General features: G+C 37.2%; 1 protein-coding gene across 1 annotated transcript in view; it reads left to right on the plus strand.

Moving 5' to 3' along the window:
• Positions 1–23513, plus strand: part of LOC107551222 (E3 ubiquitin-protein ligase TRIM71-like) — a 39963-nt gene that overhangs the window by 10017 nt on the left and 6433 nt on the right. The window contains exon 2 of the mRNA XM_016232761.1: positions 13410–13577. Coding sequence (XP_016088247.1) covers positions 13410–13577 — 168 coding nt within the window. The remainder of the gene's footprint in view (positions 1–13409; positions 13578–23513) is intronic.

The raw sequence follows: 23513 nt of genomic DNA on the forward strand, positions 1-23513 counted from the left end.
ACTCCCTCTAAATATTTCCCCATATGAGGTCAAAAACAGACATTTCACATTTCTAATCGATACAGTTTTATGAAGAGCATCTTTAACAAAAAGAGCTTTAAATATGATTTTAACACGGCCGGCTATGTTCCATCCTCCCCCAAGCCCTCTTTTCAAGCGTTTTAAAAGTGTCTGGCCAGAGGCTCTGCCCAGAGCTGTAAAGCAGGATGCAGTGAAAGCGCAACATATGTCTGAACATTTAATGCTGTTAGAGGAAGAAAGACAGATGTAGCCAGTCAGGATGGAGAAAGGGAGTGCACTCAGTAGGACTCACAGTGGAAACTTTTAGTAATTCCACCAGTCAAAATACTCCACAGCAAATTTTACCAGACATCCCACGTCTCCGTCTACACTTGCTTTATTTCAAGGCTCAAACAGCAAGATTTTATTAAGAGTTATGTAGGACGCCATTTATCACAAATGGAGGCAACAAACAGACCTTTTGGTACCATGGCCAGTCCATCCATGGAGCCTGAGCTGATATTAACCTGCCTGTGAGCTCGCTGAATTTACTGCTTCATTCATGGAGATGCTGGAAATGCCATCCTGAAATACAGTAGCGTGTGGCTTTAGACAGTAGTGCTTTCTAATGCAAGCAATTCTGACTTCATTAGAACTGTTCAACATTCACCTCTGACATTTTTACATATGTATGTGGAGCGTAGGTCTGCGTAGATTTGTGTGGGTTTCTTTGAGGGGTCTAGCAGCAATCCAGATGGAGTTTCTTCTTTTCTATAGCATACATACAGCAATGCCACATCGAAGCGCTTTCATAATTTTATATAAGAAACCTCTGGCAGCTTATCAAAGAAGCTGTTATGGAGTGTTGCAGACCATGTTTTGAGATTGGTGATGGGTCTAGAGACTTGTTTTTGTCTTTGTGCCTGTGCTTTGTTCTTCTCCCTGTGGCAGTATGCTGATCATAAGATGGGAAGTTAGTTTCTGATTGGACTGGAACTGTTTTGTAGTGTTTTAATATATATATATATTTTTAATTTCATCAGATTGAGGGCGTAAACATTTGGATGTGAAATGTTTATCAGCGTAAACCTGACCCATCTGAGAATGTTCATCCAATTGTGTACCTCAAAGGAAAAATGCCAAATTTACAAATTCATAAATTTCAGTACAAAAGGTATTGGCGTGTCACAATTTGTTCATGATGGCATTTGTATGCAGATTTCACGAAACTTTGATGAAGACCCACTGTTTAGAGCAGATATTTATGTTTTTAAAAGCTAAAATCTAAACCGCCAACAGCAACAAAGTATTGAAGAAATTTGAAGTGATGTAATCCAATCACAATGCCATTTTAGCTCAAATTTCTGATCCAATGCTTCCAATTTTTTTTATTTTATTATTTTATTTTTTTAGCTCATTTGTGAGGTTACGTGTTAACTGAGCTTGACTGTTGAACCAGTCAATGCTAATGTCATGTAGTGTTGTACTAGGCCTTCTTAGACGGGCATTTAAAGATGCAAAGGAAATACATCTCTTCATTCAACGAAACCAAACCAAACCTCAGCCACCTGCATGGCATGTCTGTAAAAACTCAATTCACGCTTCACTAAAACACTCACACATACACACGTGTGCACTCCGGAAATCCAATGTGCCAGGGGCCCAGCTGATTTAGTTTTTGCCCCTCATGAGCAGCCAATAAGGACATTTAAATGGGCTGACACCTTCCACAGCGGGTGGGAGGGTGGAGGGCCATGTGGTTCTGTGTGTAGAGAAAGAGAGAAAATTGTCCATGTGTGTTTTGGGAAGAGCAAAAACCTCAAAGGGGATGTGACTTACCATAAAAAAAGATTAGGAAGCAGAGGGCAGTTTAAGTTTGCCTGACGGTTACTTAGTGCTTAAATTAGCGTGGTCCTCTGTGGTCTTCAAACAAAGTTTTGCCCCTTACCCTTGACTTTAAACCTGCCGATGCCTGTCATTCAAGATTAAGTGCTTCTGTACATAATTTAGGCCTATATAGAAACATTTAGAGAAAAAAATAGGGTAAGTTTGTATTTTGGGGGGAAAAAATAGGGGAAATTTTAAATAAATATACAGTATATATAGTTTTTTAGTTTTGTAAAGGGATATAATGACATTGTACCTTTTAAGAAAGGCATGGCAAGCTAAACCGAGATGAAAGCTTTCAGTGTTGCTGCTATTGCTCAAGAAAAAGTAAGAAAACAAAAAGACAGGTGCGCAAATGATTTGCTGAATAACAGAGAATAGCATGGCTGTTCTCAGAACAGAGTTCTCAGTGTTACAGAGTTACCTAGCAGTAGGGTTGGGTATCGTTTGAATTTTATCGATTCCGATTCTGCTTATCGATTCCTATTTTCGATTCCAATAAGATAAAAAATCCAATATAAAAAAAAATTAAGTCATTTATTCTGTCTTTTTACAAAGCATTCTGTTGCAGCTGAATAACACGAGCAAAAATCAGCAGCCTACAGAACACTGCAAGAGAAATGTTGCCCATGCTTTAAAAAAAATACCACCGCAAAAACAACTAGATTGATATAAATTCCAAATATTAAAGTTTTAAAGACAAGTAAACCGTCAGTAATAAGATAGGAACAAACAAATCAATTAACAATATCATAAATACAACTGAACAAAATTTCAGGTACAGAAACTGTAATTAAAAGTTTTCTTTTCATAAATAAAATATAGATTAATCAAAGTTGTTAAATATATTCAGTCAAGATCAGTGAATGGTTTTCTTTTGTTCTTTGATTAACATTAATGACAGGCAGCACATTTATTAGGCTGCTGTTAGAGCCCTGCACGGGCCTCAAATTTATCCCCTGCCCTGGCCTGAGATGCCCTAGCCCGGCCCGTGTCCGACAGCTTATCAGAATTACCCGAGCCCGTCTTTTTTTCCCCTTCTCCCAAAACAGCTTATTCTACTGTTTCAGCTAGTGAAATAGTTCAGTTTTGTATGTAATAGCAAAGTGATTATATTTCGTTTCGTTTTTTTATGAAGTTAATAAAAAAAAAACGTTTGGAGCATTTTTTGTTCGCTAAATATACGTTTTTTTTTTTTTTTTTTTTAAGTAACGACCAAGCGGCAAGCGGCAGACCGTGAGCTGATCATAGCCTATGTTTGATCAATTTAGCCTTCTCAAATCATCACGACTTGCCTAAAATAAAATCTATAGATATAAAACAGTTCAAGCATATAACAATGTTTAAAGTTAAACCTAGATAAATGTGCGCTATATCCAATAGTTTGTGCGGAGAGTGGAAGCTAAAGCGCGCTCTGCAGGACATGGAGGCGCCAGCGCAATCACTTGCATGTTTTTCAGTGGATACGCCGTAATTTTTGCTTATAAAGGTAAGAGTAATACATCATTCGTAGCTGTAAAGGGTCTACTTTTATTTGTGTGCACTCACAATATCATCAAAACGTTGTGCTTTTATAAAATAAAGAAAAAAAACATTAACCGAAACTCAGCCAATACATGCCTCACAGACATGATAAATATATCTATAGAAAGCTTTAAATTACTACTTAATGAAATAAAACAAATCAAAAACAAAAACTCTTTCATTATAATCATAATCCGTAAAGATGCACTTCTCTCTAAAGGCGCGTCTGAGGAGATGGCGAGTCAGGATCGGCAACTTTGTCCTTGCGACACCGACTCCGAAAACACTAGTTTATTAGTAAATAACTCCAATATCTCCTTACTATTTCCCTGTCACATTCATGGTAATTACTTTTGCCGGTGCTTTGTGGCAAACTTAAGCCTATTGCGTGCATTTGAACGCAGAACTCTTCAGCTGCGCTGACGGCTCGCACCATACCGCTGCTGGCGGGACAATAAACACTGTCGAGCCGCTAGCACGGTCTCGTGTTGTTTCCACCAGCGCGGAAATTTTTTCATCACTAATTGATGGATGTCTAAAATATAAAAATAAGAAGAAGCCTAAAACAGGCCTGAGGCCCGAGGCCCTGCCCGCATCTGAACTGTGACGTGAAAATTGGCCCGAAGCCCGGACCAAGGGGCGTAAAAAAGTCGGGGCCCGTCGGGCCAGGGCTGAAATGCAGAGCTGTAGCTGCTGTCTCTTCAACACCGAACGGACGCATATCTAAAAATACTGTACATGTGTGTTTTCTTTCTCATCTGTTTATGTTCATGTAAGACAAAAACGGCTGTGTTTATGATGATATACTGATGTAGTTTTCTGCAAATTGGTCGACAAATATGAAAGAAGTCAGTTTCGGCCCGGAACAACCTCACACTTCGTGTGCGCTGCACGTAAACGGGGCACAAGGTCTTTCCGTTCCTGTACTTAAATAGTTTTTAATCACATTAAAATGCGAACGCAGGAATTGTTAAGCAGAATCGAAATGCACGCGTCTTATCGAATACCAGTTCTTGGAAATTTGGAACCGGTTCTAAAATGGAACCGGTTTTCGATACCCAACCCTACCTAACAGAGAGTAGGTTAGCCCATGTGATTTGTGTATGGTTTGTGAATAGGGGCTAGCATATACTGGTCAAACTTATTTATATTTAAATTATGTAAATAAGACATCTGTAAATAATATTACTTATTTAAATATTAAGAGTTTAGGAGGTTCATAAGGAACTCAAATCTGCTCGTATTTCCTCTCATATGCATACAAGCATCAGCAATGGATGGGTAAAAATTTCTTGCGAACTCTTAAGTAGTGTCAGTTAGCAGTCACTGTGGTTTTAAATTGAAAATGCAATATTAGAAAACTATTGATTTTGCAGCATATGCTTTTCTTTTTAGTATTGGTGCTTTTCCACTGCATGGTACGGCTACGGTTCACTTTTGGGAGGTTTCCCACTGGTTACAGTACCTGGTAGGTACTGAGGTTCCAAGTGAACCGTACCGCTACCAAAACGCGATGTGTAAACTCTGCTGATCACTGATTGGCCGGAGAGAATCGTCACTACCTGCGCTACGGGGCACTGAACTTGCGACACAAATACAACAGAACCACTAGATTTAAATCAGCACAGCCAGCGAAGGATGTGGCCTAAATGTGGTCAAGACGTGAATCTGTTCAGATCCTTTTATTAGCACCAATGGAATGAAAATGTATTTTCCAACAATGATTATGTACTTTCTAAGGTGTGCATCACAATTACTATTGCTCATACTTGTGGTTACAGATTTGATCAACCCAAAATTAGGGATGCACCGATACCACTTTTTCCAGTACTCGCCCGATACGATACTTTTATTTTTGGTACTTGCCGTGGCACCCCGGTTGGGAAACACTGGCCTACATCATCTTTAATTTAATAGCATTAGAGCTGCTCCATTGTGCATTGTTTTACTTGTTTTTGACATATCCGACCGAACAACAAACTTTCCAGTGATGTCTGTGAGAAAGATATATTCACTCGACAAGCTCGCGCATCTGCGCCGCCGCGCGCTCAATCCACTCAGCGGGCTTTGTATATCAGCTTGCGCACATCAGCGATACAGGCGTTAATAATGAATGTTTAACATTATATTCATTGCATACATATACTTCCTAGTAGACATCCTTAACTCCTGTCTGCTGTCTGTTGTTCTGTTGTCAGTTTTTCTTTGTCTGAATATGGCACTTATCACATGCTGTGTGGTATCGGCGTTTGGTATCGGGGCATTTTAACGAGTACGAGTACAGGAGACCAGTATCGGGCCCGATACCGATACCAGTATCGGAATCGGTGCATCCCTACCCAAAATCATAAGTGTTAGGCTTCAGCACATTCTTCATCTTGCAACATTTGTTCTACAGACTTGAAACATGAATCACTGGTGTTGTACATAAGAGATTCAAACTTGTGATTTTCTCCTTTTTTCAATAAAATGGGTGCCAAATTAGATTGAAGAAGGCACTAGAGCGGTGTCTTCGAATTAGAATGTAATAATTGGAAATTTCATGGTTATATATTATTATTATTACACCCTAAAGCCAAAGTATACTTCACTTTTTATGCGTACACGAGGGACAGCGTACAGTGTGCGTGATGTGAATTTCGTCATCAGAATAGTATGCGCACCACACGATTTTTGTAATTTGTACATGCTGGTTGCACATGCGCATTGAAGTTATTTAGCCGTGTTTAGTTTTTCCACAAGGTGGCAACACTCTCCCGTGCCATTGTTTTCACAGTAGAAAACGAAACTAAAGAGACTGAACAACAACAATAAAATAGCGGAGACTGCAACAGCAACAGATGCTGTCATTGACAAGCGTTTGTGAGCGAGAGGGTATGAAACATCTCAGCTTTGGTTTATAAAAGAGTTCAAAAATATTTGTTATCAATCATAACTTAACGGGGAAAAATAGAGCAGACACTGGACATAGATGAAGCTTTCTAGAGCACATATGTCGACCGACTCGCCTTCACGCACAACATCAAATAGAGTAGCTATACTTCGAAAAACTACACTTTCGACTGTACGCATACGCTAGCGTACGCATACAAAAATGAAGTATACTTTGGGGTTAAGGCCACCTGGTTGAGAACCACTGCTCTAGCATCATGGAGGCAATACAGTGTCAGCTGACCAAAACTGAAGCTTTATTCAGCAGGACACCTCTAAATGCTTCTGAAAAAAATAACTAGCTTTTCTTTACCTCTGATTGGGGAAATTGTATCTGTCCACACCTGTTTTTAAGGAAAAACTGGTGTTGTGCCACAGGCACAACAAGAGGCCCTCATCCCAGAGAGAGAAGGTGGCGGGGGTGGGGAAGAGTGAAAGAAAGTTGAGTCCAGTGTAGAAGATAGTGTGCGAGATAATGGATGCCAATGCACAGGCAGGAAAAGAAGCATGTGTACTTCGTCAAAGATTTATATACCAGTCAGTCGTTACAGTGATGGCTTTAGCGTACAGGAGAAGAGGCCAACAGGAAAGTCAAGTTATCCTGTACATGTATAGCACACTAGAGTAAAAAATGCATCCACATAGCCAAAGAAAATCTCATTCCATCATGCTATTTTCCACATCACTGGGGCCAAAAACAACCTGTCAAATGAATACACAAATGTGACCCTGGAGCACAAAACCAGTCATAAGTAGCACAGGTATATTTGTAGCAATAGCCAACAATACATTGTATGGGTCAAAATTAGTGATTAGTGAATTAGTGATTATTTTATGCCAAAATCATTAGGATATTAAGTAAAGGTCATGTTCCATGAAGATATTTGTTAAATTTCCTACCATAAATATATCAAAACTTAATTTTTGATTAGTAATATGCATTGCTAAAAACTTAATTTGGACAACTTTAAAGGTGATTTTCCTCAATATTTAGATTTTTTTGCACCCTCAGATTCCAGATTTTCAAATAGTTGTATCTTAGCCAAATATTGTCCTATCATAACAAACTGCACATCAATGGAAAGCTTATTTATTCGGCTTTCAGATGATGTATAAATCTCAATAATAAAAAAAAGACACTTATGACCGTTTTTGTGGTCCATGGTCACAAATTATAAGTAAAGAAATCAAATTATGATGAGTCCAAAATATGTGTGCAGTCCAATTTTTCCTAATTATACATATTCAGTATGCTCACCTTAACTTTTTTTTTAATTAATTTGTTGGTCTGTAACAATGGTGTTGTTACAGTGTTTCACAGACCAAGAAGAAACTGATACGGCGGAGCAACAACAGGAAACTGCAATGACACAACTCTGGTTTAAACTGAGACAAAGACATTTTTAACAGTCATAACTTCTGAAGAGAAATAGTGCAGACTCTGAACCCTTGCTATCAGTGTACTTTAAAAAAGGCTACACATACACCATGCATTCACGTTAAAAATGAAGTTTACTTTGGTCTTAACCGTTACATAATAGGAATAGGATTTTACCAGGAAAAGGTAAAATCTGCTAACAATGTCATTCCTAGATCCACCAGCCCCTGCAGATATAGTTGTACAATACTTTGTGCCTGTAAAAATTTTAGGTAATTGAACAGGGACATCGCAGGGAATCTTGGCTGATAAGTTTCCTCCCACCACCTCTCTGTTGCTTCCTGCTAATTCCCATCACTCTGAAAAGCTGCTTCCCAAAAAGTGCTTCCATGTGACCCCTGTACACACTAGCGCAGTTGTAGCATCTGGTCCACAGAGAGGGGGACCCGCTTTTACGAGCAGGTAACTCGAGTGGAATCACGACTCTAGATTTACACACAGCTGCTGCCGCCGTATAGCCGAGTGAGATATAATTAGCGTTTGATCTGGCCTTTGGTAAAGTCATTAGGTTGCAGCATGGCGGTCTAGCAGGGTTTGAAAAGGAATTCTGTACTTGACACTGAGCTTCACTCGGAGGAAGGTGGAGAATTTGCTTGGGTGATATGGAGTTCAGGCTGATTACACGGTTTCGGCTTTTAGTTATTATTCTCAGGAAAATGTTACCTTAAATCGGTCAGCTTTTGATGCAAGTAATGCATCTTTAAAAAAAAATAATAATAAAAACGTATTCATTCATTAATTTGCTTTTTTTTTTTCTTAAAAGATGCTTAATTTTGGAATGTTAATAAGAAGGCTTGTCCTTTGAAAGTCCTATTTAGACTATATATATATATATATATATATATATATGTATATATGTATGTATATGTGTGTGTATATATAACAAACAATGACGTGACTCTTAAATGGGTCAGATGAGTGACACAACAATAGACTTCAGTGTTTCCTCTAGGATTTTTTCCAGCTGTGGTGGCAGGACTATTTCCCATGGACCACGCCCCTTCCTCACCCAAGAATCACGTGCATTCAAACTCAGAATTGAATTTATTTTAACTAAAGACAAGTAAATGTTAAGTAATAAAATAAGAACAAATAAATAAATGACAAGCAATAGCACATACAAAAACAATAACAAGATACAAATGAAATTAACAGTACTTAAATTTTTTCAGGTAGGTCTAAATAATACATAGGTTCTGAATTACTACAGTAACTGAATAATCTATTCAACTGTAAAATAACACTAGATGGTCTTCACTGTATAAATGGAAAGTAATGACAAACAGCAGCAGGTTTATTTAGGCTGCTGTCTCTTTAAAGGTCCCATATTGTACACCTTTCTGTAGTTTTATTTGAGGTTTTGATGTCCTTAAGAATATATATTTGCGGTATAAATACCAAAAACCATCTCAATATATTTTTACAGCTCCTTTCTCAGGGGCTCTGCTGAGAACAGGTCGATTTTGGTCCGTCTAATTAATATTCATGATCCTCTCTTCTGATTGTCCTGTTGTTTTCTGAGTGACGCACGGCCAGGCCAACCACAGGTAACTAGGGTCAGCGACGTCACAGCACTAGCTGGAGGCAGCAAAACAAATATATATATATATATATATATATTTACACATACATCATCATCATGACTAGATAGACACGGTGAGTTTGTCTTTACTATACACGTTAGATGTGATCCACCTCAGATCGTCCATACTTTGAGTGAGAGTGTAACATTACAGGTTGGCTGATCTGGTTTCGTGGTTAAAGTTAACCTTTTCGACATGTTTCCGTGTTGTCCTTGCTCAGCAAAAGCATGGATGCGATGTTGTCTGGGGGTTTGGCAAAAGGAGAGTGGGACGGTGGGCGGTGCTCGGGGTGGTGACTGAAGGCAGTGACTGTGTAGTTCTGACGTCAACTTTTTACGGAAGTCACAATGGTTCGTGAAAAATAGCTAGAACTTTAAGCAGGCTGTGTGAATTTTACTGTGGACTGACTGTTTTGAAACGTATATGGTAGTTAAATAGCCCCTAGACCTCAGTAATCGTGAAAAATGCCAGGAAATTTCAGTTTTGACAATATGGGACCTTTAAGACTTCATGCACGGATCTAATATACTGCTACACAGGGCTCTACGCTTACTTTTCTTTGTGACATCACACAGACAGGCCCCTCCCACGGTAGTTTGACTGACAGTAGCGTTTCAGCACAGACTGGACTGGCGTCTTACCTTAGACCCGCCCTGAGTGAGCGGTCATCAGTCCGCCATTGTTTCACCACTGGAGCAGATGTAGACAAGAATGACTCCTAATTGAGGTGTTCTGTAGTTGGATGTAATAATGAACATAGCCGTCCTCATTTACTCCCGACATCTGAGCCACTGAACTTGCAGTGGATTACATTGTTTCTGAAGGGAATGCGCCCCTGATCTGCATAAATGCGTCTATGTTCGCGCGAATCATTCATGATCCAGCCTCATCTACAGAAGAAGCGAGTATAATGTTTTGTAATGAATCTTTGCAAATCGCCTTTCCTAATAATGTGCTAATTAGCAAGTTTCACAATGAATGAAACTAAAGTAAACAGTCTCTCTGAGAGCAGCTCGGAAGAGAGGGGCGGGGTCAGCAGAGCTCATTAACATTTAAAGGAAAATGCTACAAAAACGGCTTGATCTGAAAAGAGCTGTTTTTGACGGTAAAAAAGGTGTTTTTTATACTATCATTGAGAAATTTCAACCAAACTATGGTACAGACTTTTCATTAAAACCCTAAAGAATCATATCAACTTGTGGAAAATGGGCATCCTATGACCCCTTTAAATAAGCAAGACTCAAGCACGTGCAAATGATACATTCTGTCATCTACTGTCATGGCGTTATAAGCGCGGAACCTGCGGGAATGAGTAGAAATATATGCAATAAAATCCTGAGCCGAAATTAAAGTCCTGCTCTGTGTTGTGCATGATGCAAGCCACATCACTGAGAAGCTGCAGCCGTGGCGGGGATGATTTTTGGTGTGGCGACCCGCCACGGCAGAATGAATGTAGCAAAAACACTGGACTTCAAGCAATCCATCAGCAGGCTGTCAGAACAGAGGAAGCCGAAAGCAGGACTGAATTCTAATTTTGGGGGAGAGAGATCTTATACTTAAACTTGCAGTTTCTGCAAGTCTCTGCAAGTATCCTTGTAAACACAGTTGTTTAGGTGAAGGTAAACAATTGAAAGAAAATGGATGTGCAACAGTATATTGGTTCACAGCAGTTTAATGTTCCTGCTTTCTGTCATGAATGTTAATCAAACAACAAAACACATAAAGAAAAATCACATTTGTAGATTTAACACAGATTTATTAGATTTAATTTATACAGTGTTATTTTACTTTTGATTATTCAATTTCTGTACCTGAATACTGTTTGTTAGACTTACCTGAAAAAAAATATAAAGCACTGTTTATTTCATTTTTTATCTTTGTTCTATTATATTTATCTATGCTTGTAATTAACTCGCCTACAAAAACACCCCAATCATTGATTTTCCCCCCCCCACAAATAGAGCTATTCAAGTCATCTGGTGATTTTTATTTTTTTTATTATTATATCGCAATATATATCATAGAAAAACAAAATATCACAATGTGAGGTTTTTTTCCCCCCAACATTGTGCAGCCCTAGTTTCCGCCAATAAATATAAAATAAAAGGTAATTGCGAATTTGTCTCACAATTTAGTTTTTTTCTTGCAATTGCAAAAGATACAAACTCACAATTCTGACTTTCGATATTATACCGATACTTTTTAAGGCCAGTATCATCGATATCGATACGATACTTCTAAACTGAACTTTTAAATGATGAAATTTGGCTATTATATTACTAAGAGTAAAATGCGTAATGATACCCACTTTTACATTTGAAACGCATTTTAACATTCAGTATGCCTTAACTGCATGGTTAAAATGTTTACCATCTACAAATACTATAGTTGAACTATGATCACTTTAGTAAAACCATATGGTTCATTTTCATTAGGGACTGCCATTCCCAAAAACATCAATACTTTCTTAATATGATACTTTTGGGAAATGCAGCCCTGTTTTAATGCACTGTCAGAAGTGAGTGAACGCTCTCTCTGTGATTGATTGATTCTGTCTTGCAACATTTGTTTGTGTTCAGATGAGCAGGAAAATAGTTATTTCCTACACAATTATTCGCTAACATATATTTTATTTGTCCAATTCAATGCATGCATTGATTTTTTTTGTTGTTAAATAAACAAAACCACTGGTAAATAAAACACACCTTAGTATCAATATTTTTTATTTGAGTATCGATACTTTCGATAATCGCATCTGTATCGATATATCCAGGGGTGCACATAAGTGGTCCGCAGGTCCACATGCACGACCAAAATAAGAAATGCGCTGTATAAATTAGTTATAATTAGAAACTCACAATTCTGAGATCAGTCTTTTCCCCCCTCTGGACTTTATAACTCGCAATTGTGAGTTTATTTCTCACAATTTTGAGAAAAGCCAGAATTGACAGATATAAACTCGGAATTGCGAGGGTGTATTTGTCAAGGTTCTGCCTTATGGATATGGAAGCCCATTTCCGCCACTGAATAAATAAAAAATTAATTGTGACTTTTTATCTCATAATTCTGACTTTTTCTCAGAATTGCAAGATACAAACTCGCAATTGCTAGAAAAAAAAATCTGAATTGTGAGGGAAAAACAAATCTGATTTGCCAGATACATACTCGCATTTGCGAGAAAGTCAGAATTGCGAGTTTATTATGCAATTCTGAGAAAAAAGTCAGAATTGTGAGACAAAGTTGGAATTACCTTTTTTTTTTTTTTTTTTGTTCAGTGGCTTCCATATCTATACCTTGACAAAAACACCATGTAAGCAGCTAAAGCACAGCACGTCAACAGTTTAATTTGAGGTAAATTAATAAATCAAATTTAATAGATCAATTTGTTGGTTGTTGGATGCTTGTGACCCATCCCTAGTAGCTATCAAATCTGTCTAATGTGTGGTCCTTAAAACCATACATTAAAATATTCAGTTTTTAGTTTTTTGTCTCTTGTCAGAGTTATATGTTCTGGGTCTGAGTGTGCTTATATAATGTAGGCTTATATGTGATAAACACATCTCCCTGTTACATGATACTGTAAACATTTATAGTCTTGGCAGTTGACCAATGTAACTGTTTATGAGCTCTATATTGTAGAGTGGTTTTAGTGTAAGCGTGCCCTTTTCCTTTCACATACATGGATTAAATCTCACTGCTTCCTTTTCACACTTGTTGAATTGACTGTTAGATTTTATTTTATTTAGAGGAACACATTTACAATTTGGATCAACCTGCATGTCAGTATAAACACACACACACACTTCCAAGCACGTTTTCTCAATTTCCAACTTCTTTGATGCCCAAACATCTTAATGTTTATATCTAGTCATAGTCTTCATAAAGACATTTTCGAAGATGATTATCATCACTGATAATGATTGTCATTTGTTAGGTCTCTTGAGGGTTAGAAAAATTCACATGCAATGTACTTCTCAATCACTCACTCAATAAATTGGACTACGAATCAGTTAATTTCACACAATTTCTCTTGTTTTCATTCACAGGTGCTGCGTTTTTTCTGCGACAGCTGCTCCGTGCCGATTTGTAGAGAGTGCAGCTTGGGCAGGCATGCGGGTCACAGTTTCACCTACCTGCAGGAAGCACTGCAGGACTCCAGAGCGCTGACCATCCAGCTGCTCGCAGACGCACAGCAGGGCAGACAGGCTGTACAGGTTAGTGAACAACTGCAATCTCTCATAAACAGACATCAGCACAAACACCTGCTGGGTATTAGGGCTGAAACGATTAGTCGACATTATCAACAACGTCGACAATAAAAAATTGTCTACAAATATTTTTGTTGTCGATTAGTCGTTTCATCTCATATGACCTAATGCAGTGTTTCCCAACCGGGGTGCCGTGTAAAAAAAAAAAAATCATTTTTTAAATATTTTTAAAATGTTCAAAAAAACATCTATTATATAATATCCATTTCTGATGTCGCCAATCATTAAAGATGCACCGAAATTCCGGCTGCCGAAAATTAGTTTACCGCTCAGGTTTCACTTTCACGTGGTGTGATGCTCTGCATATTATCCCGCTCTATGCGTGTGTGCTCCGCTCAGCGCGCCACTCATTTACCATTCATTAAAGCTCTGCACGGCCCTCAAATTTAGGCCGTAGCCCGGCCCGTGTCCGACAGCTTATAAGAATTACCGGCCCGAGCCCATCTTTTTTCCCCCTTCTCCCAAAACAGCTTATACTACAGTTTCAGCTATTAAAACAGTTTTGTATGTAACGGCAAAGTTATTATATTTCGTTTCATTATTTTTTTTGAGTTAATTTAGAAAAACATTTGGAGCATTTTTTTTGTTCGTTAAATATAAGTTTTAGTTTTTTTTAAAGTAAACAGCGGCCAGCGGCAGACATTGAGCCTATGTTTGATCAATTTAGCCTTCTCAAATCATCACGACTTGCCTAAAATAAAATCTATAGATATAAAACAGTTCAAGCATATTACAATGTTTAAATGTTAAACCAAGATAAATGTGCGCTATATCCAATAGTTTGTGCGGAGAGTGGAAGCTAAAGTGCGCTTTGCAGGACAATCACTTGAATTTTTTTCAGTTGATACGCCGTCATTTTTGCTCATAAGAGTAATACATCATTCATAACTGTAAAGGGTCTACTTTTATTTGTGTGGACTCACAATATCAACAAAACGTTGTGCGTTTATAAAATAAAGAAATCAAACATGATGCGCTTTCTGCCGTCTCATCTTGAACAGAAGCGCTTCACAAAAATGAACCGAAACTCGGTGAATATATGCCTCACAGACATGATAAATATATCTATAGGAAGCTTTAAATTACTACTTAACGAAATAAAACAAATCAAAAACAAAAATTTTCATTATAATCATAATCCATAAAATGGTACATGGGCAACTCTGGTAACGCTGCCCTCTCATTCATTGATCTGCTAACCGCTATATTATGCTCACGTGTTCTGATAATAATAGCTTTCTAGGACTAAACATTATTTGGATAATTGGTAAAAAAAAAAACTAAATCTCTTAATAGCCCAACTGTTAGACCTACCTGAAAAACTAAAAAAAGCTATTTATTTCATTTTTAGGCCAATTGTTATTTTTTATTTGTGCTATCATTAGTAATTTCTTCATTTGTTCTTATTTTATTACTGATTGCTTACTTGTCATTTTTTATTCAATTCAAAGTTTGAAATCAATTATTTATTTATTTAGTACTTTATGCAATAGCCTTAAATCAAGCAGGTTTACAATATTAAACATGAAAAACCAGAGTCCGTGTCGCTTTCAGTTAGAATTACAATTTGATTTTCTATTATAACGCAGCTCTCCAGTGTGGAGCTAGCTAATTATAAAATCTTTTTATTAGTGGGGAAAAAAAATCTCATTTTGTGTGTCAAAATATTTATTTGTATAAATAAATTTTTTAACTGTAATTAAATGACTTTCAAATGCTGCAGTGATTACCTTAATTTATTTGTTAGAATATGTATAACTCAGTATTTTAACAAATTGCAAAAGATGAATAATCAAAAATGTCTACTGATTAATCAGCGAAATAATCGATGATTAGTCGATTAATCGTTCTAATAATCGTTAGATTGATCGTTTATCAAAAGAATCGTTTGTTGCAGCCCTACTGGGTGTATTAACAGATATTTATTTATTTATCCTTCCTGCTGTTTTACTTGAACCTCAGTGTGTTTTATCAGGTGCCAGTGGCGGCTCGTGGTTTTTAAAATAGAGGAGGCACACTAATTGTATTGGTCTGGGATCTCTGCCTATTATTATTATTATTATTAAAACGTCATACATACAGCAAGATAATATCATTTCACTTACCTGGCCTATCACTTAAAGTAAACATCCATCCCTTCTTAAAAGTCTGTGTTAAAAGAGAGCTGCCTGTTGCGCCATTTAATTAAGCCGACTGCTGTAGCCTATATCCAGCTTAGGCTGTTTTCCCTAAATTGTATATATATAAATGTATATATACTGTTTGAATGACAGCTTGGTAAATCTGTTGGCGATCAAATATTCAATATCGCTACTCATCATAAGTACTTGGTACATTATCAGCGCAGCGGCAGACGTTCAAACTAATATTACGTAATTTACGTCTCTTTGATGATTGGTTGATATCAGAAGGGAGGCTTTTTTTCTCAACACTCCTCAGCGCTGAAAGTGAACACTCGATGATGATTGGCAAATTTTTTTTTACCAACGGAGGCACGGGAAGCTGTGCCTCCCCCGACGAGCCGCCACTGCCAGGTGCAACAAGAATTCCACTCACTTTTTTTCTTACTCTGAATACCAAAAGTAATAAACACGGGCAATAAATAGATTAACAAATAGAATTCATTGGTTGATGTTTACTGTGGTGTCTTTACAGTCCCGTCATTGTCAATGCTTCAGTGTCATGTTGAGCTGTTGTCTTTGGTTCAATATACTCATAAATGTGAGGTCTTTTTTTTTTCTTCTTTTTTTTTTTTTTTTTGAACGATGAAACTTTAGTTCAGCAACGAGGCATTACATTGATTAAAGGTATAGTTCACCCAAAAATGAAAATTCTGTCATTAATTACTCTCTTACCCTCATGTCGTTCCTAACCTGTAAGACCTTCGTTCATCTTCGGAACACAAATTAAAATATTTTTGATGAATTCTGAGAGCTCTCTGACCCTCCCATAGACAGCAAGGATCCTTACACGATCAAGGCTCAGAAACGTATCGTTAAAATAATCCATGTGACATCAGTGGTAATGACTTTATTCAACAGTTTGTCTCCTCCGCTTCACCCTATAGCGCCATTTTGGAGAGTATCACATACGTAAACAACGTATGTACACTGATTCGTTGTTTACGCTTTTATCTGAATGTAAACAGCGTATTCGTGTACATACGTTGCATATGTCGTTTACATATGTGATACTCTCCAAAATGGCGCTAGGGTGACGTGGAGGAGACAAACTGTTGAATAAAGTCATAATTTTTGTTTTCTTTGCGCACAAGAAGTATTCTCATAGCTTCGTAAAATTACACTTTATTTAAAGCTGCAGTCCGTAAGTTTTGCCTGTCAAAGCTTTTGTAAAAAAGCATTACAATAAATTGCGCTACCAATGGTGGTTTAATCTAAAGATCGGTTAGCTCATATCACATCAAACTGTGCAAATTATTATTATTGTTATACTTTATTCTCAAATTAATGTTAACAACATCAGCATTGCCTATAGTGCGTATTAGTGTGTAGATTTCAATTTCTGTACAGTCTAATCTCTAATTGTCATTCGGGCCAATACGGTAATTTAATTTCATTCACATGTGTTTCTTAAACACAATCTTTTCTGGATTACAATCCGCCATCAAAATGATACATTTAATTATTCCAACTGCTGTGAGAAAAGGCTATAAACGATCCTCACATGCGATAGCCTAGCCGGGACAACTTCTTTGTTTACAGACATGGCGTAATGATGCAGCAGCATGCTCGAATTTCCCGCGAAAACCTACCCGTACCACTCAAATTAGAAAACATTATTATAAGCTAACCGTTGTGAATCGGGCTACAGTAAAGTGATTAGTTTTGAACACTGGCTGGTTATGTACTTGTTCAAATATTGATTTCGGATACTTTTTAACCAGAAAAAGTTACGGACTGCAGCTTTAAGTAATAATTAATAGTTCAACACAATTGATACAGTACGTAATGTTTCTTGAGCACCAAGTCAGAATATTATTATTTATTTTTGCGTTTTTGCCTTCATGATAGGACAGTTTAGATCAGGTTTAGATGATTTCATTTATTAAGGGAAAAAAGCTGTCCAAACCTACGTGAAAAATGAATTGCCCCCTCCTGTTAAATCATGAAAGAACTGCAATTAACCACATTATTTTAGAAAGCCGAGTTAAATTTCATTAGACACACCCAGGCCTGATTACTGCCAGACCTGTTGAATCAAGAAATCTCTTAAATAGAACCTGTCTGACAAAGTGAAGCATGCTTAAAGAGCAACACATCATGCGGTGATCTATAGAAATTCAAGAACAGATGAGAAACTAAATAGTTGAAATGTATCAGTCTTGAAAGGATTATAAAGCCATTTCTAAGGCTTTGGGACTCCAGCGAACCACGGTCAGAGCCATTATCCACAAATGGAGAAAGCTTGGAACAATGGTGAACCTTCCCAGGAGTTGCCGGCCAACCAAAATTACTCCAAGAGTCCGGACTTAAATCTGATTGAGATGCTTAAACAGTCCATTCATGCTCGAAAACCTTCCAATGTGGTTGAATTAAAATAATTCTGCAAAGAAGAGTGGGCCAAAATTCCTCCACAGCGATGTGAAAGACTCATTGCCAGTTATCGCAAACACTTGATTGCAGTTGTTGCTGCAAAGCGTGGCACAACCAGTTATTAGATTTAGGGGGCAATTACTTTTTCACGAAGGGCCAGGCAGGTTTGGACAGCTTTTTTCCCTTAATAAAAGAAATTATCATTTAAAAACTGCATTTTGTATTTACTTGCATTATCTTTGTGTAATATTAAAATTAGTTTGATGATCTGAATCTTTTAAGTGTGACAAATATGCAAAAAATTTAAAAAACAGGAAGGGGGCAAAAACCTTTTCACAGCACTGTACATGACTGTGAGTGAGGGTCCTTTGCTTTGTGGAAGTAAAGGAGTTTTTAAAAGGGGCTGTAGAATCAAGCTGACTTTCCATTAGCATCACTGTGCGTGCCACCCCCACTCAGTCTGAATGAACAGAATAGAAGAGAGGGAGGAGCACTGGCCCAGTGCTCGGTTACTGCCTCTATTCAGCGTCCTGATGGCCCTAGCAGGGCGGATCATTAGTCGCACACAGAGGAAATGTTTCTATTTCTCTGTCGCTCTTCAAAGAGGCTCTACGGGTGAGGGGTGGGGGAGAGAACAGCACCCATTAGGGCTGTTCAAATCCATCCTTCTCCAGTGACATGGAGTCAGTTGGCAAGGAAGGCACTGGGGGAAAAAATAAATTCTAATGGCAGTTTAAACCCCTCAGCTTTTCAAATGTGCTGGTTATATTTAAATAAGCCCCCAACTGTCTTGCCACATTTGATTTTCTTTTCTCTTTTTACATTGGTGTCCTTTATGGTATAAATGGACAGTTGGAAAACATTCCCCGTGTCCTTTGATAATGTCTAATCTAATAAAAGAAGAAAATTGTCAGTTACATATGCTGAAAATTGTCATTTTATTCATCCCATTCATCAATTTTGCATTTTGTTGCAGTATACATTTGGTAAGTAATGTGCTAATATTCCGTTCAAAACATAGTCCATGCATTTACACGGCAATTATCCAAACCTGTCCAGTCCTAAAGCTTCATCAGCTACACAGCATCATCTGAAAGAGCCTGACCTGCGTTTCCATGCGCTTGATTTGTTGCTTGTTCTAGTGTGTCTCTAATCCTGTTACTGGATGGTGTAAATGGGAAGCCTCTAAACATTTATAGGTTTGAAAGCACATGCAGGGTTTTAACAATGGCTTCAGCCTGGGGCCGTAATCTCTACTTTGGAAGCACGCTGCTCCATAACCAGCCCCTGACAGCTTAGTCTTTCTTAGTGCTGCATAATCTCATTTGCTGGATTTTAGCCTGTTATTTTGCAGCTGCTTATTCCGGTTCTCCCCATTCCTGTGTCTGACTCTTGATTGTTTTGCACCTTTGTGATTGACATCTCAATCTCAGAATTAGTTAGAGGACATTTGTAAATATGGAAGAGGGATATAACCGTAACAGTGCAAAATATCAATCAAATAAAAAAAAAATTGTGAATAAAAAAAATATATATAAATATATATATCTTTTTTTCCTCTTTATCAAGAAATACATTTATACTAGTACTGGGCAATGGTTAATCTCATCCAAAATAAAACAAATTGTGTACATAATATATGTGACCCTGGACCACAAAACCAGACATAAGTGTCAATTTTTCAAAATTGAGATTTATACATCATCTAAAAGCTGAATAAATAAGCTTTCCATTAATGTATGGTTTGTTAAGATAGGATAATATTTGGCCGAGATGCAACTATTTTAAAATCTGGAATTTTAGGGTGCCAAAAAATCAAAATATTAAGAAAATCACCTTTAAAGATGTCTAAATGAAGTCCTTAGCAATGCATATTACTAATCAAAAATTAAGTTTTGATATATTTACAGTAGGAAATTTGCTAAATATCTTCATGGAACATGATCTATACTTTATCCTAATGATTTTTGGCATAAAAGAAAAATCGACAAATTTGACCCATTCAATGTTTTTTAGGCTATTGCTACAAATATATCCGTGCTACTTAAGACTGGTTTTGTGGTCCAGGGTCACATATGTGTGTGTACTGTGTATATTTATGTATATATATATAAATCCACACACATGCATGTATATATTTAAGAAAAATGTTGTTTACATATTAAATATATTTATATATAATATAAATTATATGAATATAAATATACATGTAAATATTTTCTAAATATATACTGTATGTGCGTGCCTTCATATATACATAATACATATACACAGTACACACACATATATTATGTACACACAAAAAAAAACGTTTATTTTGTATGCGATTAATTGTGATTGTTGCCCAGCACTAATTTATACAATTGATTATTAACCAGTGGGAAAGAAATGCAAATTTGAAAAATAATAGGCTGTACATACTAACAAAAAGTAACCATTTAAGGGACTCTATATAGTGTTTAAATATTTAGATCAGACAATATAATGTATATAATGTAGCAGCATTTAGCGAACAAAGAGATTTCAGTGAAGGGACTCAAATGAATTGGTGATTTATAAATAATTGGTCTGGGCAAAGTTACATTTGTGACTGAAAAGCCTGGAAAATTGGATTGTTGATCGATTTTGTATTGTTGTTAATGCACTAAAGATTTTATTTATGCTATAGGTTGAAAAGCCCCGGACCCTTTGAACTTTAAATTTGGCTCAGGTTAGGTAATCTACTCCACACTAAATGGCATTCTTTCCCACACCTTTTTTTTCTTTTAATGGATAAACCCCTTGACCCAGGTCATGAGACTAACAAGTCCTTTATTTCCTCTCATTGTGTCATTTATCATCCGTAATCTTTGAAATGTAACACAACTGTGGAGCTAATGGTGAAAAAAAAAAGATACTTCCAAGTTAAGAGGGCACAGCTGAGTTTTGAGCTTTCAGGACCACTTAAATAGATTAAAGTGGAATCCGTGAAAGCACAATTTAATTTAGATGTATATTACGATTCTGATTGTTAGATTAGTGGGTGGTTTAGATGTCAGCTGCATAGGTAGTGCTGTGTACAAAACGCTGTTTAAGCAAATGTTAGAGGTCATTGTACCCAAGATAGACCTTTTATCTCTCTTTTGTGTAGCATCACAAAGGAAGCCCTCATGCTTTCTTGGATCCTTTCAAATTATTAAATTAAATTATAAATATTAATATTTAGACTTTCTAGCAGTAGTTTTATATAATTTTTTTTATCCTGCAATTTAAAACTAAAAATGTGTTCGTAGCCACCGGCTCCTAGAATTGTGTACTAGAAGTGAAATTACTTAAATTTGTCCAGATCCAAATTTAATTGTCACAATAAATTAGGGCTGCACGATATTAGAAAAAATTGACATTGTGATATCCATTTTTTTCTGCGCTATATATTGCAGTGTAGAAAGATATGAATGTCTTGAATTCATTCATTCATTCATTCATTTATGTTCATCTTCGTAGAAAATAAATATAATAAAAAAAGAATAATTAAAACCCTGAAAAATTACTTTTTAATTTTTGCCTTGTTTTGGGTTGTTTAACACTATTTGACTTATTCACTATCAATTCAGGCAAATAAAGGATCTAATATGTTATGATACTAATAATGAATGTTGCTTCTTTCCCTAAAATAAGGGAGCTAATTTGTAAATGAATCCTGCATCTGCGCAGGATGGATTTTTCAGTCCCGCTCCCGCAGGATTCTGTCCCGCTTCCGCCCCCGCACAGCTCCTGCAGAAATGTTATCTCGTCCCACTGCCGCCCGCTATATTCATGTTTTGTCCCACTCCCGCCCACAAAAGCCCACATAAAAGTAATATAGATTTTTTTTCAGTACAACAATGTAAAGTACATAAAGTAGTTCTGTAATATCTCGTAAGTTCCACAAGATCCCAGCATAAATGCTCCCGCTAAAATATTTGTTATTTAGGCTAAGCAACATTCACAAACCACTGTTATTTTTTACAGAAAAGCGAAGCATAGACTGCTGGTCTCTAGTGCCATATAACTTCCATTTCAGTGCTTTTCTCCCATCCCTTGCTCATTTCGCCATGTGCAGCAGAGACTGCATGTCAAAAACGTGAAGCAGCAAACATGCACTTTAGTTTTTTTTTTTAAGAACCCTTAAATTAGAATTAATTACTTTATATCAGGCAAATAAAGAACCATGCGAGTCCTGCATCGCACCTCTTGCGACGTGACTATTGTGCATGTGCACATTGCGATGTCGATGCTGAAACGATGTATCGTGCAGCCCTACAATAAATTATTATATACAATATACTAGGGGTGCTCCGATTGATTGGCTACCGATCACTATCGGCCGATAATCACGTTGGGATATTTGATTGGCGGTCTCTAAATAGCCGATCTCAAAAAAACGATCTCGAGCTGATGACGCGACTGCTGTGAGAGGTTTGGCACGACATGCAGCGGCACAGTCTCTGTCCGGCGCGGGGGAAATAATTATAATGCTGAAGGTGAGGTACTCACCTTCATATTTCTTCATTAAATAACTTATAAAGTAATTTGAAAACCTTGTGTGAGACGTAATTTCACAAAGCATGAGTGAATCCGCGAGCGCTCTCTCTCAAAATACGCAAATGGCTTCAAATCACCACACATTGCGTCTGTCTATAAGCGAGCTGCACAGTTGACACAGGAATTGTCACTTGCACAATCGAGGCAGTGTCACATCATCACTAAAGTTTATAAATTGCATTACTTTTTAATTCTTTGCCAGTGTTTAACCATTCAGCACTCGCGCGCTCTCCTGGAGACTGAGCGCTCATGCACACTCGCAGCGCACACACATAATGCCAGGTTCACATTACTCCATTTGCAGTGCATACATGGTGCATATTTTTTCCGCGCTCATGTTAACGAATTAAAGCGTTCACTGCACATGGTTGCTGTCTGGCAGTGCATTCAGGAGCTGTGCGTCTGCAGCAGTGCAGAGATCGTTTCTGCACCTAGTCTATTGCTGCGCTGCAAGCGCTGAATTAAAGTAACAGCGCATTGTTTGCAGTAAATATAAACATGGATTGACACAAAAATGTAGTAATTACACCATAAATGTATATTATTAAAGTCTGCTGTGTTTCATATCAAACAGTCAACACATATGGCTTTTTGGCTAGGTTTAAAGGGAAAGAGCACTTTTAGATAAGGCAATAATAGATGGCATTCGTGGAGGTAGGAAAACAAAGTTCTTTATGAACCGCAGGATTGCTTGTAATAAAGATTTCAATGCAAAAGGAAAGGCAGTAGAGCTGACTATTTCTGTCAATGGTAAGTTTGTGATAAA

This window comes from Sinocyclocheilus grahami, unplaced genomic scaffold (assembly GCF_001515645.1).
Source record: "Sinocyclocheilus grahami isolate Dianchi unplaced genomic scaffold, SAMN03320097.WGS_v1.1 scaffold418.1, whole genome shotgun sequence".
NCBI classification, from domain to species: domain Eukaryota; kingdom Metazoa; phylum Chordata; class Actinopteri; order Cypriniformes; family Cyprinidae; genus Sinocyclocheilus; species Sinocyclocheilus grahami.